A 27686-nucleotide genomic window follows, 5' to 3' on the forward strand; every position below is an offset into this window, starting at 1 on the left:
TTATGTTAAATGACTGAGAAGCTATAAACAGTAATTTTGACCATTAAGTTCCTCTGAATTTTTACACCTTTCTAGCCAAATCTGTGAAAGTAAAAATCAAGTTAAATAAAAAGGATGACAAAAACCGGGAGAAAGGGAAAGGCAAGAAGCGCCAAAGTCGAGTAAAAGCCAAACCGGTTGTGAGCGATGATGACAGTGATGAGGATCAAGATGAAAATGTAAGTGTGACTTATCATCATTTTTTCTGCGTTATCTGTACTTGCAGTCTTTGTTGCACTGACCACACATTGAATACTAATCACTTGGGGTTTTCAAAATGCATGAGAATTTCCATTGAGGAAATCTGAGGGCAAGATTAAAAAATGAGTTGTAAAGCATACCTCATATGGTAACTAAAATGCTTGGTATTTGGACCAAATGGCCAAGATCCAAAATACCAAATACACCTTGTCCCAGGCATCAGAGATGGCTTTGGGCTTTCATTTCCCAAACAGCAGGCCCCCACGCCACGCTGCAATCCTCTCTTCAAAAAGAGTGGAATTGCAGAACAAATTTATGGTGAAGGGTGCACGTCATTCAAGGAAAAAGCGGGGAACACCCATGCTTCCATGCGACTGTCCACTCTCTCCAATTACTCCTGCAGCCAGTTCCCCTGATGGATCACCCCTTCCCCAGGAGGGTAGTTATATGTCAAAATGTTGGAGTTTGCCATACATTTTGAGGGACTGAGGTGAGGCGAGTCTCATTTTCTTACCCCCAATTCCTTTATTGGCTTCCTATGACAGATTCATGATGCCACCATCACCTTCTGATCCCAGGTGGCTAGCGTGTTATTCCACAGCCCAGTGCACCTATCATTTCCTCCACCTGCTGCTGTCAGTGTTCAAACAGAAACACACCAACCCATGTTGTAGACATAGTTGTGGTGCACTTTTTGCCACTTTCCTCTGTACATACTCTGCCTTGTTAGGTGGGCCTGGGAATTCCCCTGCTTAGCTATCCCCTCTTGCACACCCTGCCCCCAGCTTCCTGACTGCAAGTATGCTGGGACCATCTTGGAGCAAATCTGCAGCCCACTGGGTCCGCACTAGTTGCGGTCGGCAGCTGAAGGGAAGCCAGTCAGTTCAGAGCCATGAGTTCCCTCCTTAGCAGTGCATGGCTTTTATGCCCTCCCATTTTGTTGCTCCAGCATCTCTGTTTCCTCTTCCAGCAACACCAATGAGGAGAAAAGCAAAAGAGAGGGCTGTTCCTGAGGCAAAAGTCACTAGAAATTATTGTTTTCTAGGGCTTTTGTCTTTAATAACTACAGTTCCCAGTGAACTTTGTGTTGGAAACTTCAAGTTGGTGAGGCTTTAGGGCTTAATGAAGGCCTGAGAAGTAACCCATTCTTTTGTGACTCCTCCCCCATTAGTGCTGCTAGAAAGTGATCTGAGGTAAACAGAAAAAAGCAGTGGCAATTTAGAATGCAGCAAGCTTATTATGAGCCAAGCCAAAATTCAACATTTTCACTTGGTTCATCAACAGTCTTATTTCCAAACTGGCTTGTGTGTTTTGCATATTTGCAAAACCTTTCCCCTCCCCATTCTGAAATTTGGCATCACCATTAGTATTTTCCTGAGGATCAGCTCTTCCCTGTCTGAGGAAGAAATTCAGCAGTTCTGTAACTCATGTACAATATCATGCTTAACCCGCTGCCTGTGCATATGCTTGTATATTGCTTAACCACAAGCATAGTAGCATACATGTAACGTTCTGCTGCTCTCACTGTTCTCTGGTTTGAGACAAAGATGTGCAATCCAGAGACATGCCCAAGTAATTAAGAGTTAGTCACACCAGTAAATGTTTTAATGGCATTCATTTCAGTGGGACTTGTGTGCCTGGTTTTTTCTGGATTCAGCCTTATAAACAAGGTCCTAACAAAACACTTTTAATGAACTTCTTGTCATGATGTCCCTTCTTTATTTTTAATATTTTCATATACACTCATGCACACACCAGCCTCTAACCCTTTCTTCCTTTGCTTCTTACGTCTAGGACCAGTCAGAAGCAAGTGGAAGTGATGACGAGTGATCCATATGGTCAAGTTTTCTTAACAGAGAACCCTTCTTCCCTTCTCTCATTTTACACCCAGTGAATTCATTTTGTCAAATAGGCATTGGGGTGTTTCTGTATTCACATCATCTATAAACTAGCTTTAGGATAGTGCCAGACAAACATATGATATCATGGTGTAAAAAAGGAAAAAAATGTAACATACTGTGACCAAATGGGCCTCAAAGACAAAACAACAAAAAACAAACAAAAAGCTTTTGATGGGGAGGGGGGGACACAAGGGTTGATAGTATATTTCTATGGGTTGGGTTTAGCTTACTAATGGTTTGACTGTTCCTGGTTTCACTATTTGATTAGGTGCTATCAACTGGCATCGGAACGATTAAAAAACAATGTCTTTTGTAGCATTGCTAACCAGGAAAAGCCATTAAAAGCAACTGGTGATTTTATTTTTCATCAGGCAGTTTTCAAGGTTTTATTAGTTCTGTATTTGTTTTTACACTGTGGTACATATATGCAATTTTGTTTAATAGCTTCTAAATGTACAGTAGCTAGCCTCTGCCCTGTCCTGTCCCACTCATTGCTTCACTAGATGCTCAATGATCTCTTGAAAAAGAAATGCTTTTTGAACTGTATACAGTTGTGTCTTCTGTAAGCTTTACTTTTTCCCCATTTTTTTCCTTTCCCCCCCTTGATTTTAAAAATTTGGTTTAAAATGCTATTGAATATTGCAATCTATATAGTATAATGGATGGCTTCTTTCATCAGATTATCTTTTGTGTTACCAATGTGGTTTGCCACCTTTCCCCAAAGTGTACTTAATCTTTGCTTTCTTTGCACAATGTCTTTGGTTGCAAGTCATAAGCCTGAGGCAAATAAAATTCCAGTAATTTTCAATGATGTGTCATTCATGCTTTCCTAACAAAATCTGTTGCAGCCTTGGTATTTACCCTCCACTCCTTTTACTGCCTCTTGGGGATACCCTGAAGCAAATGGTTGTACCCAGGAGGCCACTGAACCTCCATAATGGCACTTTCTGATATTCAGTAATCCAAAAAAAACTTTGACCTAAGATTTGAGTTAAGATGCTTTAAATGTTCATGCGTGCTGTAAAAAGCATGGAAATTGCAAGTTAAGGTACCCCTATGAACTTCCACACCATATAAACTGTAAAGATTTTGTACAGTGCCATATAGAGATTTATCAGGCAAAAATTCACTTGCTAGGTATTCCTAGCAAGTCAGTGATTGGGAGAGCATCTGTTAAATTTCTGCCTAGATTATTTAGTCCATTTATATACTACCAGTTATCTCAAGGCAGTTTATAAAGACTGCCAAAATGATAGAAACCAATAAAAATCAATTAATCTATCTATCTATCTATATATATTTCTCCTAGGTGTGCCCAGGGAAAATGTGTCCCAGCAGCCCAGCTGATTGGCTGGGCTGTGGAGGCGCCTGATTGACTGGCACACCCAAGAGGAGGAGAATTGGCCAGCTACGAGCCAGGGCCGCTGACGGGCCTGGCCTGGCAGCGGCAAAGCAGTAGCAGGCCCAGCCAAGGGCCCAGGCGGCCAGGCAGTGGGCCCCGATACTGGGGAAGAAGGTTGGGGGAGAGGTGTCTGGCCTACAGCCGGCCACAAAGACTGACAAGCGGTGGCAGCGGGCACGACAGGCCGCGGAGGCGGCACTTGGCGTGGCGGTCCCGCCAGCGGGACAGGCCGTGGAGGCGGCTCTCAGCCAGGTGGTGCCAGAACTAGCTGCCGAGACCATGGGAGAGAGACTGGGGTGGAAGGGAACCGGGCGGCAGGACTTTCCTGTTCGCCGCCCGGGAGGAGGAGCGGCAGCAGCAACCTGCTAAGTAGAACCTTTTAAAATGCAGGGGGAGGGGGAGGGCAAGAGGGAGTGGGGTAGTGGGACGGCAGGAGAGAAGATCAGGGGGTGGGTAGGGAGGGCAGGATACTGGGGCAGGAGGGGGAGAGGGAGGGAGGGCAAGAGAGAGTGGGGCGGAAGGGAGGGAGGGAGGGCAAGAGAGAGTGGGGTGGGAGGGAGGGGAAGAGAGGCAAGAGTGTGGGGCAGAAAGGAGGCAGGGAGAGTGGGGCAGGAGGGAGAAGGGAACAGCCATCCCCAAAGAGCGCACAGATGTTCTGTGCGGGTTGGCTAGTAACAATTAAAACATCAACTAAAGCCTGGCCAAGAGAAAATGTTTTCAAGGGCTTTTTAAAGGCCACTAAGGATTCAGAAAAGGCTGAGGAACAGAGACATCATTGCTGATGCACGCTGGATAATTGAAAAAGCCAAAGAATACCAGAGAGTCAATATGTGCTTTATTGACTAAAGAAAAGCTTTCGATTGCATTGACCATGTTCAAGTTGTGGAATATCCTTAGGAAAATGGGCATCCCAGAACACCTCATTGTTCTCATGAGAAATCTATACACAGGACAGGAAGCCACAGTCCAGACTGAACATGGTGAACAGACTGGTTCCAGATCAGCAAAGGAATAAGACAAGGCTGTATACTTTCTCCTTCTTTATTCAATTTATATGCTGAACATATACTGAGAGAAGCTGGATTAGAAGCAGATGAGCATGGCTTTAAAGTTGGAGGAAGAAACATCAATAACCTGCGCTACGCTGATGACACCACTCTGATAGCTGAGAATGTGGATGATCTGCAAGCTCTAGTAATTAAAGTCAAAGAGCACAGTGAAAAAATGGGACTACGACTAAATGTAAAGAAGACTAAACTTAATGACAACAGGTACAGCAACCAGCCTCAGAATCGACAATGAAGACACTGAAGTGATGGATAGCTTCTGCCTTTTAGGATCAACCGTCAACAGTCAAGGATTCAGCAGTTAAGAAATATCCTGCAGACTAGCACTTGGTAGGGTTGCAGCGAAGGCCTTGGAAAGCCTATTTAGATGTTGTGACGTGACTACACCTACAAATATTAGAATCATTTGGACAATGGCTTTTCCCGTGACACTCTATGGATGTGAAAGCTGGACTTTGAAGAAGCAAGATAGAAAAAGCATTGACACTTTTGAACTCTGGTGCTGGAGAAGACTTTTGAGGATACCATAGACAGCCAAGAACCCAAACAAATGGATCATAGAACAAATCAATCCAGAATTTTCACTCGAGGCACAAATGACCAGGTTCAAACTATCATACTTCGGACACATTATGCAAAGACCCAGCTCCCTTGAGAAGTCCATAATGCTGAGAAAAATTGAAGGAAAGAGAAGAGGACAACCAGCAGCAAGATGGATGGACGATTGCGACAGCAATGAATGCACCACTGAGAGACCTTAAAGGTCAAGTTGGAGACAGATCATCCTGGAGATAATCTATCTATGTGGTCGCTAAGAGTCGACACTGACTTGATGTCACTTAATCAATCAATCAATCAAGGATTTCAACCTTTTGTTATCTCAACAAGGAGCACATTCCAAAACTTGAGGGTGGCTAAGGAAAAGACCCAACTCCAAGTCACCACCGAACGAGCAACTGCAGGCCAATCTCTCCAAATGACCTCAGTGGGTGATTGCGATCATAACAGAAGCAGACCTTATTTTAGGTAACCTGGGTCCAAGTAGTTTAGGGCTTTAAAGATAATCACTAGCACTTTGTATTTCACATATCAGCAAGCAGTGCAACTATTTTAAAAACAGGTCATAATATGGTTTTTCTGAGTTACCTGAAGACCAACATGGCTGCCGAATGTTGTACTAACTGAAGTTATCATTTAAAGACATCCCTAGAGGTTACCAGCATGTTATCAGCTTCATGCCAATTGCATTCATTTCTAGAAATAAATGATCTTAGAACAGAAGTGGTAAGAAGTACTCCTGGTTGCTGCTTCAATCCAAAATACCAGAGAGAGACCTGAATCCAAAAGCACTCCCAGACTGTGTACCTGTTCTTTCTGGAGGAGTGTAACCTGACCCGGACAGGAAGATCTGTCACCCCCAGAATTATAACCCCCACCCCCAACAGTGAGAACCTCCATCATATTCAGATTCATATTTTACCCCTCATTCAACCCATTACCACTTGTAATCAGGCATTTAGAAAAGTCATACCATTATCCAATGAATTTGTCATGAAGGAATAGATTTAAGTGTCAGCATAGTGGTAACACTCTGCACTAAATCTCCTGATGATCTCTCCCAGTGGTTTCATGTAGATATTTTAAAAGCATTGGAGACAGGAGGGAGCCCTGGGGAACTCCATATGAACAGTTCCTATTTCCAGGTCCCCCAGGTGATCCAGAACGATTCCATGGTACTGAAAACCACTAAGAAATCCAAAGGAACCAACAGAGTTACATTCTCTCTTATCAGCTCCCAGGCAAAGAGCATCCATCAGACCAACTAAGACAGTCTTGACTCCATAGCCTGCCCCAAACCCATTTTGAGATACATAAAGAAAATCTGCTTCCTTCAAAACTGTCTGAAGCCAGGGGTCCGCCACCCTTTTGATCACCTTGCCCAGCCAGAGGAGGCTAGAGACTGGCCTATAGTTACCCATGTCTGAGGAATTCAGTGCAGGCTTCTTAAAGAGAGATCTAATGATTGCCTCTTAAACAAGGAGACATCCTGCCTTCTCTTAGTGAGGCATTCATGATGTCAACTAGACTATCTCTAATAACCTCCCTGCTAGTTAATATATGCTATATTGAGCAGGAACACAGGTGGTAGTCTGCACCACTCCAAGCAGCTTGCCCACATCCTCAGGATTTACAAACTGAGATTGATCCAATCTTAACCATACAAGAGGAGTTGATCTTCATGGTCTCCGTTGTACACACATGGCTTCTGTGCATGCATGGGACCCAGCTTCCGGAACATTCCAAGCCTTTCCTTCAGACAGATTTTTGGCAGTAGCTCCTTCCCTCTCCAGTCTTGCTTTCGATTTCCCCTCAGTTTCTCGTCATCAACCAAAGGACTTACAGCCTTCCTGGTTCTTTCCTTGCCTTTTCTCTGTGCAGAGAAACAAAGGTTATATCTTTGTAATATTCTCCCTCTTTGTGTCCTCCCCACCCTTCTCTTTCCCTTCAAGTATTTTTCTCCTCTTGCCTTTTGCACCCCCTCCTCACCCCCACCCAACACCTTTCAAGGGAGCAAGATCTTCAAATATTTTTTTTCCAGGGCATTAAGGTCCCATCCTCCTTCTCCCAACTCTCACCTGGCCATACAGCCATGGGCAGCAAGATAACCTTTAAGTGCTGTACTTTTTGTTGTGCTAAAATCCTGTCAATGGACAGGCATTCTCGTTGCCTACTCTGCCTCGGAGAGTCCCATATGTGTGCCCACTGCCTTAAATACACAAAGCAGGTGTATAAAAACAGTGCCCTCCACTCTTGGAACGGGCATTGACTCCATCCATGGCATCGAGCCCATACACCCACATTTTGCCTTATTTTTTTAGTTTGACAGTGAGGTCAGGAAGAATGCATGTATAACAGAGACTGGGAGGTTAGTGGCCTGGACTTCTCCCAGCGGGATATTCTGCTGTGCAGCAGGTGAAGAAATGTAGGTAGTGGAGGTGGTGTGGCTTTGATACACAGGAATAATATCTGTCTTACCAGAATCCCTGTTAGAGAACTGGCTCATGTGGAGTGTATATACCATCGGAACATAGGAAACTGCCATATACTGAGTCAGACCATTGGTCTATTTAACTCAATATTGTCTTCACAGACTGGTAGCGGCTTCTCCAAGGTTGCAGGCAGGAATCTCTCTCAGTCCTATCTTGGAGAAGCCAGGGAGGGAACTTGAAACCTTCTGCTCTTCCCAGAGCAGCTTCATCCCCTGAGGGGAATATCTTACAGTGCTCACACACCTTGGTCTGGGGACCAGGGATAGACCAAGGGACCAAGTACCTTGGTCTGGGGACCAGGGATACACTGAGAATTCTTCTGGTGCACTGAGCATCCTGCTGCCTAGTAGAATCCCTGACTGAACTGATGGAACTGGTTGTAGAACTGGTGCTGGAGTCGTCCAGGCTTTTGGTGTTGAGTGACTTCAATGTCTACTTTGGGACCAGCTTGTCAGGTGCAGCTCAGGAGTTTGTAGCAGCCATGGCAGCTATGGGCCTATCCCAGTTAGTCTTGGGACCTATGCATGTTGCTGGTAACACATTTGATCTGTTCTTCTGTTATTATTAGGAAGGTTTTCTGTGGGTGGGCACTTCTGTGGCTTCCCCACTGTCACAGATGGATTTACAGTCACAACACACCTCTGCAGGGATGTAGGATCTATTAAGATGGTCTACTCAAGAAGGTTATTGGTATCCAATAGGATTCCAAGAGGCTTTGGATGGCTTTAGAGACTGTTCGGGTTGGTGAATCTGTTGCTGCTCTGGTATAGGCTCCAAACAGGGAACTTACTAGGGCAATAGATATGATTGCTTCGAAGTGTCCTCTCCAACCTGCTTCAAAATTAGCCCTGTTATGTGTGTGTTTAAGGGAGCTGAAGCAGCAAGGCTGATTACTGGAGCTTGGAGGAGGGCTTCCCTTAAACACAGAACTCATTTGAAGGCTTATGCTGTGGTGATATGTGCAGCCAAGGAGCAATTATTTTCCACACGTACTGTGTCCGCAAGCTTGTGCCCAGCCAAATTGTTCAGGGTTGTGAGGGAACTGACTCAGACTTCCTCCTTCCTGAACTCAAATATGGAACCTTCAGTGGCCCACTGTGATGCTTTTAAATGAGTATTTTGCAGATACAGTGAGGCGGGTCTCACGATCCGTGAGACCCGCTTTTGTAAAAACTGCGGGGAGAGCGGGCTAAGCCCACTCTCCCCGCAGACGAGTGGGCAGGGCGGCCGGATCGGCCGCCCACACGATGGCCGGCTCCATGATGGAGCAGGTGGGGGGGGGCACAGGGGCCATGTGGCCCCCGGAAGCCCCAATATGTCCTGCGCAAGCTTGCAGGGCATATTGGGGAGACCCCCAGAGGCGGGAAGCTGCTTTTCGCCTCCCGGCTGGGGGTCTACTCATCAGTAGGCGCGGTGCGAAGCCACGCCGCAGCTACTCACGAGCCTAAAAAGCAGGTTTGCTGGAGCGCTCGCTCCACAAACCTGCTTTTTAGCAGGGGTTCTCGAGCAGGTTACCCACTCAAGAACCACCGGGCTCGGCTGCGAGCCCGGTGGTTCTTACGACCAACAAAAATCGGGCTAGGCTCTCCTAGCCCGATTTTTGTTGATCGTGAGAATCGCCCCAGTATCTTGTATCCAGGCTAAATTGGATACCATTATTGTTACAGAGTCTACCAGAGGGTTGTCCAGTAACAGTAGGTTGCTTACCTGTAACTGAGGTTCTTCTAGTGGTCATCTGTCTGTTCACATATGGGTTTTTGTGTGTGCGCAGGACGTAGCCTCCAGAACAAGCCTTTCCTTAAGACAAGTTTTTGGTAGTAACTCCTCCCCTCTCCAGCTTCGCTCTCAATTTCCCTCAGTTAAGGAGTCCACCGATCTGTAAAAGAAAAACCAACAGACTGCAGCAGGGAAGGAAGGGCAGGAGTGTGAACGAACAGATAACTAGAAGAACTTCAGTTACAGGTAAGCAACCTGCTGTTCTTCTTCACGGTCTCTCTTGTTCACACACGGGAGCTGTACGGGATGTGACCAGAGGCCTATCTTTCTATATATCCTGTTTCCAACAGTGACCAGCCAGATGGCCCTGGGAAAGCAACAAGGAGACAGGGTATAAAGGCAATAGTTCTCTCCATTAATTCATCCCCAGCATCTGTTATTCACAATTATACTGCCTCTTAACATGGAGGTTCCATTTACTACCTCACACTAAACACCATTGAAACACCTTCCTGTTCACAAATACATCTCCACTTGGCCTGCCTGAAGTTCTGGTTAGCTAGGCTCTACGTCAGAGCAAACCACAGCTTTGGCAAGGACTGAAGTCTATTGCCAAATTTGAACTATGGGCTTCATTGTACTGAAGTCATGGACTGCTCTGGAGGGGGCAGAGAAAAATAGAGGACAGAAGAATCCTGGCATGTTTCATCAGTTGACCAGCTGTAATAACACACAACATAAAAAGGTGTCATAAGCCATTATTTATTTTACTTTTTAATTGAATTTTTATCCTACCTCAGAGGAGCTCAGGGCAGCATATATGGTCCACTCCCTTACATTTTACCAAATAACAACTCCGTGGAGTAGGTTAGACAGAAATTGGTCATCCAGTGGGTCTCATTACTTGGAACCTCAGCTCAAGTCTGACACTATGCTGTTACGGTCCAGGCCTGATTTATATACTAAATATGCTTATTAGCTAGCATACCAAATTAGGCCTGGCTCATAGTGTCACCAGGTGACCAAGTTCTTTTATATGGTGACCATGTAGGATCTGGGCGCATGGAAGAAAGGAGATCAAACCAATCCTCAAAGATTTAATGGGCTTTATTGAATATAAAAGAATAACACATAGTCTAGCAGAAAGCAGAACACTCTATCAATATATTACTAACAGCATTTAAACAGAACATCCTAGCCAGCACCAATATTCACGTGTTCCTAACTAGCATATGTGTGTGCATTAAGTCTTCCTAGAGCCTAACACAATTCAGATATAGATGGGAAAAGGTGGGGGGGGGTGTAAGGAAAGCTGAGGGCTGGCATGGTTCAGGAATTAGTAGAGGAAAGGGGTGGGGGAAGGAGAAGGAGGGGAAAAGATGGAGGGACCCAAGGCTTGTAAGGAGCAGCATATTACCAGGATCAGAGAGACTTGAGAGCGGTGGATCTCTTCAGCTGAAGGAGCGAGGCACTTGGCTGGAGACAGGAGCTTTTGCAGTTGCTCAGATCACGGCTGAGAGCCAGAGCACCATGGCTGGGTAAGTCTTGGCTTCTCACTACGCAGTAGAAGTCACAGACAGCTCCTGTTAATGGACAGAGTTCCTGCTGTTGCCCCGCGGCTTAGCAGCAAACTCTGGGATCTTTGTGAGCAGCTCTTACTGTAGGCAAAAGATTGCCCGTAGGCACAAGACTGCTGACTCTCTGTCCAGTAGCCTCATTCTCTATAGTGTATTTTTCCTTTGATCTCTCATAGAGTCTATTCAAATCTCATCTTTTCCTGGGTCCAAAAAGGTGACAACTTGCTGCTACCTTCTGGACAATGTCTTTTTAATTATTCAGGATATTGGCCAGTCCAGAGAGATCTCAATCTCATCTTCTGTAAACTGTGTGCTTAGGAAGGGAGGGGGGAACATTGCCCAAAGCAAATCTGCATCTCTGCGCTACAAATGGCATCTTCCCAAAAGGTGTTAAAAGTCAGGAGTTAGTGAGAAAATTAGTTCTATTTGTGTGAGACAGCAATTACATTATTTCTTGGGTACCTCTATCTAGTGTGTAATTATAACAAGGGAATATTTAAAGTAACATAAAATGGGGTACATGTGTGAGACGAGTTAATCAATACATTTGACTAAGGCAGAAGCATCCTGTAAAGTCTACTGGCATTTGCTTTGTATGCATTTACCTATGTTGAATCTCTATAGAGAGCAATTGAGTTAATCGTTGACAAGGATTAGCGCTGGCTTCTTGCAACAGGAGAGGGGATATCAGCCCCTGGCCTCTTCCACAGACATTATCTGGTAGTGAGTCACATTTTAGCATTTGGATATAGCATTCAGGCCTGGCTTTTGTACTCCCTTGAGTAGCCATTTCACAATACAATGCTGGATTTCCTCCTCCTTCACAGAGCAGTTGACCTGGGTATCAGTTTACCTTGAGTCCAGGCATTTAATTGAACTCTTAATATAAAATGAAATCAGACACAGGCCTCAATTCCACATACTTCTGAGTTGGTACCTTTGGTTCTGATATGTTGAGGTGGACCATCCTCAACAATGCCCTATACACTGTGTGGAGGAACCATTCTCTATTCCTCCTAGCCTTTTGCCACTGCCACCAAGTAGACTTGTATGGCTGAGTCCACTGCAACAGCCCTTCAAAAATTTCCAAAACCAAAAAACTCCTGTAGTGTGGAAAGGCTTATAGGTCTGTGGTGGTGACAAATCAAGAAGCCTCAAATTTTTGTATTCCAAGAAAGTTTACTTTTAGAAAAATTGGTTCAATTAAAACATTACTTTTACAGCAAAAAAATAATACAAACTCAAAACAGTTACATGCAGAGCATGTCAGGGAAAATAAAAAGCTGGAAAAACACATTTACTACCTGGCTCTTTACTGGTCCCTACACAGAGTCCTCTTTCTTTCTTCTCAGCTTCTGGCTTGCTGGGCAGTCCTTGTCCTGGTTACAGCACAGGTCTGGGGCTCAATCCAGCCTGGCTTTTCTTTTTATTCTGGTGATTTCAGCTATTTTCCTCCCCCAACTTCTCTCCTGAAGATGGACCAACTCCACTGCAGGCAGATTCTCTTTCAGGCTTCTTCTAGCTGCTCCCTCTTGGCTCCTCTGGACTGCTGTGTTGGACTCCTCTGGATTCACTCTCTGCTCTCCTGAACTCACTCTGAAACCCTTTCAAAATCCCTCATTATATACATTTTTCTGTCCCAACAGTTCCTCAGCCCAGCCAATCAGGACAAACAAAAATTCCCTCCATTTAAAAAACAAACAAACAAAAACCTCCCCCCCCCCACCAAATCAACTGTCAAACTGCTAAACTGACTACAGAAAAACAAGTATGAACTTTTGACCCCGCACAGAGACCAGCCAACATTCTATACATATTTACAGTGGGAAAGAGGTTTGTGCTTCATTCCTTCACACACTGGCATAGACAATGTTGGCTTCAGAAGGCTGATTACAGGGAGTGTAATCTGCAGCTCAAATATGTCACAGTCAGGTTAGGCCCTTCCTCCCAAATGCAGATAATTGAGAGGACAGAAGGAGGCCTCTGAGCTCATTACTGCTCTCTCTCTCTCTCTCTCTCTCTCTCTCTCTCTCTCACACACACACACACACACACACACACACATGCCTAATGTTATGGTACTTATCACAGTGATTGTGGGGGGAGGGGGTTATAAGTGGTTCGTCACTCGGTTCTCACACTCCCACCTAATTGGTGACTGAGACTGCCAGAACTTACAGGATGATGTTTGCACAGTAAGTGCCCTGCACACATCATCTGTGTACAAATGACAATACAGACAAGTGTTGTATTGGAAGCTAATGTGTCTGTTTTGTTCCCCCTCGTTTTAGGGAGGAGACAGAGATGAGTAGTGATTGTTGCTGCTAGAGCAGCAGCAGAGGTGACTGCTTGCCCACCCCATCCCCATTCAAGAAGGAGGCGGCTGATGATATTTGGGGCTCCAAGCGATTCACTGGGGGCCTGAGCCCCATGGGCCACCCCCTAATGATAGCCCTGCTCCCAGGTAAATGTGTAGCAATTCTATGCACACTTCTCTGGATGTAAGCCCCACTAAATCCAGTGGAACTTTTAAGTAAACATGCAAAGGATTATGCAAGAGGGCGCAGGGGCCCTGGCCAGTCAAAATTTCTGGGTCCCTGATTGGAACATGAATCCATGGGTGAATTAACCCTTTTGCCACCTGCAGGCAGAAGGATTTTGCTGCCCCCCAACCCCCGCCCCCCCCCCCGGCCAGGCCCAAAGCCAACCAATTCCCGGCCATTTTCCAACTCTTCTCCTCAGCAGCAAGCGAAGGTAAAGCAAACTCACAAGCATCTAGCCTCCACTACGCAGCGGCCCTCAGTCAGGCTCCAAGAAGCCTTGGCTGCCAGTGGTCGTACTTGGTCAGCCCCACACACTCCTAGCCACCGCCAGCACCACTTGCTTGGACTGGAGTCTGGAGCCCAGCAGCAGCCGGCCGCCAGGCAGCTGTTTGCTGTGGGCTGTGGTGGGCATGGTGGCTGGCTGGTAGGCTGAGGCCACAGGCGGCAGTCTGCTTTCTCTGCTGCTCCCATGGCTGGTCCCACCACCACCACCGTTCCAGCTGCTTCCTAGGCAGCAGTCACCTAGCCAGTATTCTTGCAGGCAGCTTGGGGTGGTGGGGCAGATAAGTGAGTGATCCCAGGAAACATCCTCTCCTTGCCTCTCCCCCCATCCCATCTGCATTTTGCTGGTCAAACCCCCCAATTTGCCACAAATTAAGCCTTTCTTTCACTTTGTATCTTTCTCTTGCAAATTCCTGGAGTTTATTTAGGTGGAAGTTGTAGAGATTATTATACTTGCTCCCTTATCAACATCTCAGTGGTAGAACAAAACAAGGTGCTGACAGCAAACAACTGTACCACAAATGAGGGATGCGAGGACAGCATCAGCTCTGGCTGCTTTTTATTGAATGCCTGCTGGTGGCTCCTTCCAAATTTTGCATTCCCTGCCCTCGAAACCTGACTTTGCAATCATTTCAAGAGCCCCATGGGCAGCAAGCTTCAACAGAAAGCATGGCTGGAGCTTTCAGGAAGGATTGCTGAGCAAATCTGTTGCACAGTTTTGGAGTTTTCTCTTGGAGTCATAGACACACAGGGCAAAATCATTGTTTAAGCTCTCCATTTCCCCTCCACAAAGCATCCCCCGCTCCCCAACTTAAGATCTCCTGTCTCAATTCTGAGAAGTCTAAATTGGTCAACGGTTGGCTAGAGAAGATAATCCTCTCTCATTTCGTCAGGGTCATTGTTTGCATGGAGTCCAGCCCAGGCACAAGCCAAGATAATGAGCTCTAGTGCTAGCGCTTTTGTGCTGGGGGCGGGCGTGGGTAAAGGGGTGTGTTGTACTGGAGGAGAAATTGGAGCACGCATGCTCGCCCGCACCAAATGACATGAGCTGACTGGCTAAGCAGGGAAAGATCAAGAGTGAGTGAAAAGAACCCGAGGGACAAGCGAGCTGGGTTTGTGGGGAGGCAGCCGAGGAGAGAGACATTGCGTGGGAATGAGCTGCTCGAAGGGGGAAGTTTTTCTGCAGAACAATAGTGGGGGGAAAGCTAAACTATCCTCCCGCTACCTGCCCAAGTCTCCAAGCTAGCCAAGTTGTCTGGTTTCTCTTTCCTGTCCCGCCACCCTGCCGCCACCAGCTGCGCCACGACAAGAGACACAAAAACTGAAAAACACAATGTAAATTTTATTTATTTATTTATTTCAAAAAAAAAAAATGCCGCTGGAGGGATATTTGCCGCCGTAGGCAGCCGCCTCCACTGCCTCTCCTGTAATCCGCCTATGTATGAATCTGCAGGGCTACCTAGTACTTTCCTGTTCACTGTGACACCAGGCAACTCTGAGATCAACTCGACTAGAACAGTGTATCAAAATTTTGAATCCAGTCCCACAGGTGACCCTTTTTGAAGGCATTATTGATCAGTAGTCACCTGATTCCAGGGCAGCTGCTCCTAGTGGGTGTTCATATGCTGTGGTCCTGCCAGCAGCTTCTTATCAGGCTAGTTGTTGCTCAGACATTTGGGCTGTACATCCAGATCTCTGCTTGGATAACATGATAAGGTGTATATCTGCTTATCTACCTTTCAAATACACCATGAAAATAAATTGGTTACATTTTCAAAAGCTTTTAATTTTTTAGAAGCTTAAGCACCAACTTAAGAGCAAAGGGGACAGAGAGTATAAAACTGCTCTTTCATAGCCCTCATTTTTTCTATATGAATCCCTCTCTTACTCCAAACGAAACCATTCAAATGAAACAGAGATGCATCTGAGTACATGGTAGAATAAATGGAGTTTCTGCAGATTTAAGCTAATCCATTCCCCCCCCCCCTTTATATATACTTTATCTATATTACAATGTGCATTGGCACACAAGAAGTTTGATTGCTTGGTAATGGGCAGTATATTGCTAAAGGGAATTCAAACACTTTTCTTGACACTTCTGCCACCTTCTTTCCATTAGGTGGAGTCATAACACTTTCTGGTCTCTCCCATGTAAAAATCATGGGAGAAGTTCTTGGTACAATTCAGTGTCTTCCATTTAGCCATTTTCCTTTACCATCACACATGTGTGTGGCATGCACACACCCACCATGTTTTCCTATTTAATTTTTCTTTCTCTACATTTAAATACATCTGAAATAACACGTTTGTGGGTTTGGGAGGAGGACATGTCCTGTATCTCCTTTGTAGAATTAGATATTAAGTTGGCCACAATACTTCAATGTAAGTGGGAAGCTCAGTATTGTCTACACAGACTGGCAGCTGCTTCTCTAATGTTATAGGCAGGAGTCTCTCTCAGCCCTATCTTGGAGATGCCAGGGAGGGAACTTGGAATCTTCTGCATGCAAGCATACAGGTGCTCTTCCCAGACCAGCTGCATCCCCATAGGGAATATCTTACAGTGCTCACACATGTCTCCCATTCAAATGCAACAGGGCGGACCCTGCTTAGCAAAGGGGGCAGTTCATGCTTGCTTCCATAAGACCAGCTCTCCAAGCAAGTAGTGGTGGCACGGATGAGGGGGGTGGGGTAGTAACTGAGCCTCAGGTGAAGCTTGTTCTCACTCCTGTTACCTTGTTCAAACTGCTTCACTCTCCCTCACTGCACCTGGCCACATTAACCCCTTACTCGCAGACTACTCATTTGTACAGTTTCCCAACACGGCCAGCAACCAGCCCAGAGTTCCTACAGCACTGTATGAACAGAGTGCATACAGAGTTCATACAGGGACCAGAACAGAGTTCATTCAGAGTTGCCAGAACCTAAGGGGTATACTTGTGGGTCAAATGGGCCGTAAGCCAGAATTTGGCTTTTTTAAGCCAAATCTGGCCACCTAGGTTCATATAACTTACACTGCAATCTTGTTTGGGCATTTTAAAAAAACAAAAGCACCCCTGCTATGCATGCATACATCACCCAAAACGAGTCTGGAATCCCACCCATGCTTCATACTCACCCTTCCATCTGTGGTTTTTATGCTTACGGTGTTCCTCTAAAGAAGCAAACGCCATAAGCATGATCATGCCTGTTTTCATTATCAGGAGGCTGGAGTTGGACCCACTTTGAAGGATGTATGTACAACAGGTTTTTTTGTTTGTTTTTAATGCCTGAAAAGAGCTTCTGAACTCAGAGGCACTTACTTCTGAATAAACATGCATAGGATTATGCTACATGTTATATATTCACCCAGGCGGGTAGGAAGCTGGTGGCGGCCTAGATGCAACCTGCCGGTGGCGGCCTAAATGCCCTAGCCATGCTCCCTGCATCTGATGTCTGACACAGGGGGCATGGCCATATACGGAAATGGGGCCGCACAGCCCCGTTTGTGATGCACTTCAGCCAGCGCTAGGTTTCCAGCCTGGCTGGGAACACACCTCTCTGCTTTTGAAGCAGGGAAAGGTAGTCCCAGCCAGGCTGGACACCCAGCAATGGCTGAAGTACTTTGTGAACAGGACCATGCAGCCTTGTTCCTGTATAAGGCCACACTCCCTGTGTCGGATGTCAGAAGCAGCGGGCATAGCTAGGTTGGATGGGGTGGCTCCAGAGGGAGTGGCGGCCAGGTTCTTTGGACCTTTCTGCACAATGGTGGCTATGCCCCTATATTCACTTTCTATTTTGCACCTTAATGACATTCATCCTAACTTTGGCATTCAATCCCAGGCATAGAAAAGTACAATTAGGAAGCAAATTTCCCTCTAAATTAAATACCGGTGGGAGTTTTACTTCAGTGAAAGGTAAATAAGTGAGAGTGGCTGCTGCTTTTTGAAAGCTGCATTTTGCTTCTCAGGGCTTTGAAACCTGACCAGCCTGATTCCACAGCCCAGGGCCTTCAGAAGGACCCACTACTGATCCTTGAGACCACCTCTGTGCCCATAACTTTTGTGTGATGGTGGAGTGACTCTGTTTGGGCCCACCCAGATAGGAGGAGAGCAGTTTACCAGCAGCCTCCTGAAACCTGGAGCTGACCCTGCCTGATTCTATGCAGAATTAAGCACACTTAAGCCCACAGATTTTATCATACTTAACTGTGCCTAATTTGGTACAGAACTGAACTGAATGTGATCTTCACAATGAAGGCTAAATCAAGAATCATATGCTGCAAATAAAAGGAAGCTAATAAATTAAATAAGTGGAATACCACATATTATGTGGTTTTGACTGGGGACTATATTGAAGCCTTTTTCAGTACCCCTCATAGATTTACTTCAGATTTTTAGGAGTTTTAAGAATCTTCCCTTGGTACCTCTTTTTAGTCCCTAAATTGACGAAAGAACATCTCTTGCCGCAGTCTCCAATGGTTTGTTTTTCACTTGCAAGGTACATTATCTCAGCAGGATGAAAAGAAATCTGCTTCCCAGAGCAATAAAATGTGGGTTGTGAGGACCATATAAGGGATAATGCTGAAAAGACCAACAATATTCTTGGAGCCCTGGGAACACTGCAAGATGGCTACTAGGTAAAATATATGCAGACATAAAATCCCTAATTCAATTTGTGCTGGTTTTAATTTATGAATAAATTTCTTTTTCCAAGTGAAATATCAATCATCCCTTAACTAAAAATTCTAATGGCTGCAATTTCACTCCTAAGCACAATTTCTCATTAATAAGTCCCATTGAAGTGCATTTAGGATCACAACCAAAGAGTCAACCCAGATGAGAAAAAGGAGAGCCGTATTACATCTGTGATATAAAAATCATTACAATTTCTGCTTTGGGATTAATAGCAGCTGGGAGCAATTTAGATCAGGGAAATGACATGGGGCAGAACAATTAAACTTCTCCTCTCCCACAGCATGATCCCATTCAGGGAGGCCCTGCAGCTGCTTTTCACCTGTACATTTTAAACTAACATTTTAAGTTAAAATGCCAAGAGATCAGTGGTGGTCTATGTGGGCACTGCTGGGGGTGGGGGACGTGTGGCAGGAGACACCTTTAACTGTAAATTCAGAGGTTCTCTCCTCCTTCCACACCTGAAAGCTGTTCAGAGCAGCGGCACAGTGCCCAGCACCCACTGCGGCAGAGGATTGGCACTGCCACTCAGCTGGCAGAGGCCATTTGCATGGCCAGTAAATCACCTTTATGTGTGTGCAGAGTGGTGAACCCAATCCTCTGTGCAATGGGTGCTGGGTGGTGCACTGCTACTCTAAACAGCTTTCAGGTGCAGTGGGAGGAAAGGTAAGCACCTACGAATTTACAGTTGAAGGTGCCTCTCCCACTCCCACCCCACCGAGGCGCCCGCACTGGCCACTTCTGCAAGAGATCTGGTCATGGATTAACCACATCCAGGGGCATTGCTAAGTACATTAAAAATCTGGGGCCCAGGCCTACAGCCCCCTTTTAATAATTAAACTTAACCATCCACCCCCCAAATAATTACATTTTTAAAAGTGTCTAATATTATAATACAGCGCCTATGAAGGTGGAAGCAGCAGAGAGCTAGGTGAAGCTACAAGTTCTCTCCCTTGCTCTGTGCAGGTATCTCCACTGTTGCACTTCTGTTCTAGATGAGGTCATGGAAGAGGGAGGTGGCTGATGAGATGTGGGGCTCCGAACAATTCATTGGAGGCTCATGCCCCAGGGGTACCCCCCCCCCATGACAATGACGCCGGCATCTCATCTGTTTTGGTCCTATCATTGACTGGTTACAGCAAGGCATTGTGAACACAATTTCTCAGAGCATTGTATCGAGATGGTACATATTTGGACAGATTTCTATAGATGCTATTGCTCTTTTTATTTGTCAGTTCCTGTAGATGTTTTCACATTGTTATGGCTGTGTGCTGATCATTGGTCCTCAACTACACTGTGGAGTAACTAATTGCAAATCTCAACTCCTTAAGGCTACGGCACTCCCTTTCCATATTTACTCCTTTCACTTGGTCTGCTGCCACAACCTCCTTGAAACCATCCCTTTTCCAGGATACAATTAGGAAGACTTATATCACCTTGGATATCAGCCTTCTCTAGCCATCCCCAGCCTTGGGTGCACAGACAATAATGTACCCAATTAGTAGGCCTTTGGGAGACCATTAATTCCTCAGAACGCTCAGTCACCAACAGCAAGTTGCTTGTTGGAGGTGCTGCCTCTAGTTTTGCTGGCTTCACTCTCTTGCTGCTGCCACGCTCCCCTTCCAGCACCAAGCTTTTCCATTTTTGGTGCTGGAAAGGAGAGCATAATGGCAGCAAGAGACAAGATCCAGCAGAATGTGTATGTGGGTGGGGGTGCCTGTACTTACCACTCTATGGTGTACTCACTCCCTGGGACCATAATCTCACTCTGCCTTGTGTAAGCTGCCCCTGTTTGTAGAGCACCCCTCTCCCCCCAGGTGCTTGCTGGTTGTCAATCACAAATGTAACTCATTAATCTGGGACAGACGTTTTTATTTCACCAACCATCCGTCTGTACAACAGAATGTTTGGAAGGATGAAAGATTAATCCTTCAATGGCCTTTCTTAACTAGAAGCTCCTTCCCCACAGATAGGATTACTCATCATCTCATGGTGTTTTTCCTCAAGAACTCTGACAGGCTATGTTACTGTTCTCCCATGAAAGTCAAATGCCCGCATGCTAGCTATGGAAGAAAGTAAAACAGCTGCAATCAGAGACATGGTTGGGTGGGAACCAAAAATGTCTTTCACCCTATAAAAAGGTGAGTCGTGTGTTGGAGTAGGGACCAGAGGTATAGAAACTTCAGTCAAGTCTCTGATTACAGCCATTTTCTTTTCTCCCATAGAATTCAATGGTTTCCCTCAAAGTCAATGTGAAACAGGAAATAGCCTGTTCTAATGCCAAGCACCTTGCTAATACTATAGATGTGACAGAATTATTCTGTTCCCATTACAACCACTTTTCAACCTTTCAACAAAAAAGTGAGTGGGGGGGAGATGGCGGTGGTGGGTGGAGAAAACAGCAGGGGCAGGCGGAAGAAGGCAGCAGAGGCTGGGCGGGAAGAAAACGATGGCAGCAGCAGTGGCGGGTGGGGGGGATGGCACGGACAGGATGAATGGCGGGGGTGGCAGGGGGAAGCGGCGGCAAACTAGAGGCACAGATGCTCTGTGCCGGGCCCAGCTAATTTTTAAAATTTGCACTTAATAGTTGTACAATTTTAATTTTTAATAGATTCCATGAGGCTATTCACATGCATGTACAAAACTGGGCTAAGGGAGCCCAGCCTGGTTTTGCTCACACATTTGAACTGCCAGGATCGGGTCCGATTCCGGTGGCTACATGATTGCAAACCCAACTACGGTAAATAGCATCCCTTTAAAATGAGATTAAGGGAGCGAGCACTCCTTTAACCTCATTTATTTGCTCATGTGTCAGCTGTGACTGCTTGCAGCTGGAGCTGGCACCGAACACTCACAAGGTGCATTATTGGAGCTCCAGAGGGCGGGGCAGTGCATGGCGGGACGTCCTGGCACCCCAACCCTCAGAGCTGCAGGGAGCAGCCACCAGAAATCTGGGTGGCCAATCCATCCACCCAAGGAAGTAATCACGATCATCTGTAGGGAGGGTAAGTGTAACCTGCTCTCCCCACAGACTGCCCCAAAGCTCTTACTGGTCATAAGAAGAGCTACATTATGTTTTATTATGTTGTGAACCACCATGGGATTGTTTTCAAAGAAAAGTGATACATAAATTTAACAATAAATAAAATAAACAGTTGTCTTGGAATTATTGAATATACTCAGCTCAGTAGCTCCCTAGTAGGGGTGTGCACGGAACTGGCTGGTCCAGTTCAAGTCCGAACTGGATCAAGCCAGTTCGATCCTGCACCCCCTCGGAAAAAAACCCTAGTACAGTCTGGGGGGTGGGGTTCATAAGTTTTTTAAAAACTTATCCCCTCTGGGAGGGTTCTCCAAGGTGGTGGTGGTGGGGGTCCACGGAGGTTCCTCCTCCCCCTGCTGGTCTCCCATCCATCCAAAACCGGCCCATTAGACCACTGGTGGTTCTTCAGGCCTTCCCTCCCTCCAGCACGGTGGCCATTTTGGAGGCTGCTGCGCCTGCCCAATGGGCCTCTGCATGGCTTGAGTCATCCCAGGCCATGCAGAGGCCCATCGTGCAGGCATGGCGGCCTCCAAAATGGCCATCGTGCTGGGCGGGAGCCGAATGGACCGGTATTGGATGGATGGGCCGGTATTGGATGGCAGGGGAGGGGGAGCCTCTGTGGACACCCCCCCACCGCTGCCTCAGAAAATAACCCAAGAGGGGGTAAGCTTTAAAAGTTATTTTTTAAAAAACCTCATGAACTCCCAGAATGGACCGGGGTGGTGGTGGTCTGGGGTCAGATCAAACAGAGAACCATCAGACCATCGGACCGAACTGGTTCAACGTCGAACCTGTTTGCACATCCCTGCTCCCTAGCTTCTTAAGGATAGTTTTAAAAATCTGGCTCTACTTGCTGAGGAGCACAAAGTTCTCAGTCTTCCCTCACTGCTCACAAAGAATAAATTGTCCTTTAGTGTATCCATGGATCAAAAGTAAGATAATCATCTTCAGTAATCATTTTTAAACAGAGAATAGCAAAGCCTTACTAGCAATACTATGTGGTTGCAGAGAGTGGCCTGCTGGTTTGAAAATAAACACCCAGGAGGCTTCCCCTCCACAGGCACCATGCGACTATTAGTTGGCAATAACTGCCAAAGGTATTAGCGCTATCTTCTAATTGCATCAATTAACTAGAAGAGCAACACAATAAAATGAAACAGCAATTTGTTTTGCTTTTGTTTTTGTGCAATAAGCAATTGACATTTCTCTGCCTTTTCTAGACAAAGACAGTAAAATTTATTCTAAAACTTTTAAATATATTTTAATCAATTAATTTAAATATATCTTAATTACCCATTTTGATTGTTATCCATTTCTGCCCCTGCAAAGACTTTATCGTTTGGGTGACATCCTTTAAGGATGTTTGCTCCACAATGGTCTGTAGCAGCAGTGACAGCACACTGTTTATCATCGCATGACCACTCTACTTCTGAACTTCAAAAAGTTACAAAGACTCTTCCTTGGTTTGACTAGGAACTTCTTTGTTCTGTTGACTGATGCTGGAGCCAATTTATTGTGATGTGATTTTATCCGCTTCTATTTAGTTCATATTGATTCGGAAGGGTTGGCTTTTATGAGGTTTTTAGGTTTACTCAGGAAGTGCTAACTGACCAACTGAGGGATTTAGGGTGGGGGGAACTGGAGTGATTTAAGTGGATGTTATTATCCTGCTTTGTTTGTACGATGGTAAATGATTTGCATATCTGTATGGCAGAATGAACTATGAAGCTGCCTTATACTGATTCAGACCATTGATCCATCAGGCTCAGTACAGTACCTGGCAGCAGCTCTGCAGGAGTTTCAGCAGGGGTCTTTCCTGGCCCTACCTGGAGGCTTTACACACATGGCTTTTAATTCAAATCCATTCCAGACTGGAGTGTGCCAGTCCACATATTAGTTGTATTTACCCCAGCCTATCACGGACCAGTACAGACATTACTCTGTCCCCCACCCACCCCGCTCCGAATCAAGCCTGGGCATTCTGGCTGAGCCTGAAGCACATCCGGCTTTTTAAAATCCTGTATTTCCGGCAGCTTTTGAAGAAAACCCAACGTTTTCCTTTGATATGTGGAGAGGCCATTGCCAACAATTCGGCTAACTCACACTTTTGTGTGTGTTTGTTTTTTAAATGTCTGCTGAGTGTATTTCCGTAAATCCACCTATGTGTCAGCAAAGGAGAGTTGGACAGCTCAGTTGTCACGCAGCAGCCAGCCAGGAGCTGTAGGGGGTGGGGGGAAGACACTAGAGGCCAGGGGTCTCTTCTCCCAACACGAACCATGTTCATTCTCCCTCCCTCCCTCCCACCTTGCCGGGGTTAGAGGGATCTTGTCAATTATGCACACGCACGCCAACGCCCCACTTGCTCGCTCACTCTTTTGCAAAATGCAAGAGTGGGTGTGGGGAGGGTGGAAGTCTGGAAGTGGTGACTCAAGGGCTCCCATCTTTGTAGATCGGAATAAAGCAGAGTTTTAAACATGAGAAGCTGAAAATGCGGGGGCATGGATGGGGGAGAACACACAAGCACATACACACACGCACAAATGCGCGCCATGATTAATTAGCGCAGGCTGCTTCTGCCTGCCGCTGCCACCTTTGCTGCTCTAAATTAAACGTATTCCCCCCTCTCTTCCTCCCCCTGCCCCATTCTTTTCTAAATCAAGCAGCACCCGATGCTTACTGAACCAGGCTCAGAAAAAACGGTGATACCTATGATGCTGGCTGTCAAACTAAAAAAATGTAATCCTGAAGGGAGGCGTCTCGTGCCTCCTCCTGGGATATGATTGGTTGGGGGCGGGGATTGAAACCAACAGTGGAAATACACATAGGAGAAAGATAGCAGGGAGTGTGGGAGGAGCAGACAGCTAAGTGGACTGTCAGTGTTAACCCCCGAAGTAAACGGCTTGTGAATCTGCTGCGAAACAGATTCGCTCTTCAGATACCCCGAGGCATAAAACCTGGTGGGGAAAACCTCCTGGAGATATCAGGTATTGAACCTGGGACTTTCTGCATGCAAAAGAAGGTGCTCTTCTATTAAGCTGCAGACCCATTGCAAGTAGGGGTGTTCACAAAACCAGATGGCCCCATTTGGTTCAAGTCCAAACCGGACTTGGAGCGGACTGGGCATGTTTGGTTTTGTGCACCCTGAACCCCCCCCCCCCCCCGCACCAGTTCAGTTCTGGTTCAGTGGTTTTTGTGATTTTAAAAAAATTAAGGAAAAAAAACTGCTCCAGGGGCCTTCTACAAGGCTGTGTGTGTGGGAAGAGTTGTCTGGAGGTCCCTCTACTGGCTTCCGTTTACTCTCCAAATCGCTAGGTTTGGGCAGTATTCAGCCTGTTCTGGGCCTGCCCTCTTTGTGGCAGCCATTTTGGAGACCGCCACACATGCCCAATGGACCTCTGCATGGTCTTGGTCATGACCCAGGGGGTGGGGTCGGTCCAATATTAAGCCATCGAACTGAACTGGTTTGCTGTCGAACAGGTTTGGAATCAAACCTATTCGCACATCCCTAATTGCAAGATTTCTAAAAACACAGATTATGACTCTTGTAAAGCAAGTAAATATATAAAAGACATATTGGCAATAAACATGCCTAGGGGTAGTCTACATTTAGTTGCTGGGGAGTTGATGCTTGCTTCCCTAGTCCTCCCAAGCTCGGCCTACTCTGCCTCTCAGTGCCACACAAAGACCTATTCATGGCACCACTGTCACAAAGCCGCAGACCATGATGATGTTGAGTCAGGATCTTGATTTCAAAACCAGATATATGATTTGAATGAGTCTGCCTCTGAGCGTGTGAAAAGTTCACTTTCCTCACCAAGTTACCACAACTCACACCCGCACATCTGGGATAAGGGTCAGCTTATCTACATTAAAGAGTGTGGCCAATGGCTAAGAGAGGCTCTTCAAGCCTCTTGTACCCACTGGGAGACTGATGTCAACCAGAGGTACTCTTACTCCTGGACTTCAGGGCCAAAGTCCACGGCCTCCACAGCCACTGCAGGCCCCCAAATCCTCTTTAGTCTCTCCTGGGTGGTGTGGTTTATGCCCTCAAGAACCTACGTTTTAAAAAATGATGCTTATCTTGCAGCAATGGGGCAGGGGGCCTCCAAAGGCCTTTAGGTACAGGCTCCAAAATTACCTAGGTGCACCTCTAACACCAACCATATTCAATGTTTTGCCTTCACAGTGTATCATAGGATTGGGCTGCTGCCACTTATTAGCCCTTTCATCATTCTTCAGAATGATGAAATTAGGGGGGCATATGACATTTCACTGCCCATTCTTTTCATAAACACTGCATAACGGTGGAGAACTATGAGGTTTGGTTTAGGGCAAAGTTTTTAACCATATATATCTGTTTGCGCACTTTAACCATGGATATTATAGACAGCATGCTCGAATACACGTTATATCCATGCAGATGCAATTTTTCAAAGCTCTTGTATGGAGATTGTTATGATGCCGGGATCATTCATATGATTCTCATGTCAGGTCAACAAAAACTGGAGATTCTGGCAGCACACATCTTGTGAACTCAGGATTTTTTGCCAATCCCAGATTCGCAACATGTAAGCCAAGATCATTCATCTTAGATTTATTTTAACCCAGATTTTCAATGTCAGCTTAATTTCAGGTTTTTGCAGTGCAAATCTGGGAATGGCAAAAAAAAATCCTGAGTTCACGCTTCACAGGAGTGGATGCACTGCTAGGATATCTGGTTTTCATTTACCTAACATCAGGATCCTTGTGTCGTCCAACCCAAGTGAATGTTTTGTGTTCAACAGCTCACAATAGAGGAAGGAGGAGTTTCTCCATTCTGCCACAAATGCCCCACTCCAAGAGATTTGCAGTAGCTGGGAAGAGATTGCCCAGTACTCCTTGGAGCAAATGTATAGCTCATTAATATAGTGAAAGCCAGTAAACCACCACACAGAGTGATTGTGAAAAGGATGGCATGCTGGATTGATGTAGCAATGAGGCATGCAATGACCCCAGTTAGAAGGCTGATGATTTGGCTCACTTTGTCATAGTATCATAGCAGATGGTAGAGGTTAGCACTTGGTGCATGCAATGATGGGCAAGAAAGAGCAAATAGTTAGCAGCACAACACAATGTTGCATAGTAGAAATAACACCCCTCCCTGCTATTTCAGCAAGCAACTGCTGCTGCATTCAGATGCAGTCTCCTCCAGCAGTTTCTCCGCTTTGTGTTTCCTGTGTGACTTAATTTCCTCCCAGGGGATGCTCAAGCTTCTCGTCTCCTTCATGGCTTTGTAGTTTGTAGTCTTAAAAGGGATACCAAAGTGCATTATATGCAGGCATTTTACATTATCATACATGTAATTTTAATTTAAGTTGCATATTAATTGTGGGGATGGTTTGGAAAGGGGGAAATTGGAACAAAATAAGATTAGCTGGATACAGAAAAAACAAATATGTGTTTTCCAGTTGTTACAGAATAATGTTATTTCAGTAGAAAAGTCCGTTTAAGATACTCCCATAATTTTGGTTGGGGGGAATACCAAAAGTGTTGTTACTAAATACTGTGTTATTAAAATAATACTACTAATAATAATAAATATACTGTAGCGTGATATATAAAGCTTTTCTTCTGTGGTAAGGAAACACCGTCTACATCTATAAGGGCATTTTTCAATCCAAACCATTAACAAAGACAGATGGGGAAGGGCAACGGTTCACCCTATAAGACAAGATATAACGCAACGAGAGGAAGACAGAATTTAGTTAAGCATTCATAATAAAATTTACATAGAACCAACTCCCACCAGCAGTCACCACACCAAAAGTCCACATCATGGCGATGTTACCCGAGGGTGGGGGCACAGTAAAAAGAGATTAGCACAGACCAGTAGCGGGGGGGGGGGGGTAGGGCTAGGGCGGGCCTGCCCCCCCCCAATTATTTTTATCTCTCCCCCCCCCATTTTTCACAAATAGTTTTTAAAATAACTGGATGTTGCTTGCACTTAGGACTGATGGGGGCCAGACAAGATGACCCCTCTACATTTTGGGGGGGGAACACCCTCAAACATTTAGGCTGCCTACTGAACTGGTTAGCAGGTAGCACAGATATGCCGCAATGCAACAATCTGCTGTGGATGAGGTGGCCATGATGCACAAATTGTGCTCCCAAGCACAAAGGATGTGCTGTTCATTGTGGAAGGAAGTTTTGTACATGCAT

At 45.7% G+C, this 27686-nt stretch overlaps 1 protein-coding gene and 1 long non-coding RNA gene across 7 annotated transcripts in view; one reads left to right on the forward strand and one right to left on the reverse strand.

The window, feature by feature from the left end:
* Nucleotides 1–2949, forward strand: part of SMARCA2 (SWI/SNF related, matrix associated, actin dependent regulator of chromatin, subfamily a, member 2) — a 227440-nt gene extending 224491 nt beyond the window's left edge. For all 5 annotated transcript variants that reach the window (XM_053297258.1, XM_053297260.1, XM_053297259.1 and 2 more), the window contains 2 exons: nt 76–218; nt 2035–2949. In XM_053297258.1, the coding sequence (XP_053153233.1) occupies nt 76–218; nt 2035–2070 (179 nt within the window). In that variant the 3' untranslated portion in view covers nt 2071–2949. The remainder of the gene's footprint in view (nt 1–75; nt 219–2034) is intronic.
* The window catches only part of LOC128345398 (uncharacterized), a 53338-nt gene that overhangs the window by 8095 nt on the left and 17557 nt on the right, over nt 1–27686 (reverse strand). Inside the window, exons 1-3 of one of the 2 annotated variants that reach the window (XR_008316438.1) lie at nt 12258–12552; nt 9368–9536; nt 6833–7041 (exon numbers count right to left, since the gene is read on the reverse strand). This is a non-coding gene — a long non-coding RNA (uncharacterized LOC128345398). Of the gene's footprint in view, nt 1–6832; nt 7042–9367; nt 9537–12257; nt 12553–27686 lie in introns of those variants that run through there. The other variant, XR_008316437.1, reaches the window with a different exon arrangement.

This window comes from Hemicordylus capensis, chromosome 2 (genome assembly GCF_027244095.1).
Source record: "Hemicordylus capensis ecotype Gifberg chromosome 2, rHemCap1.1.pri, whole genome shotgun sequence".
In the NCBI taxonomy this organism is placed as follows: domain Eukaryota; kingdom Metazoa; phylum Chordata; class Lepidosauria; order Squamata; family Cordylidae; genus Hemicordylus; species Hemicordylus capensis.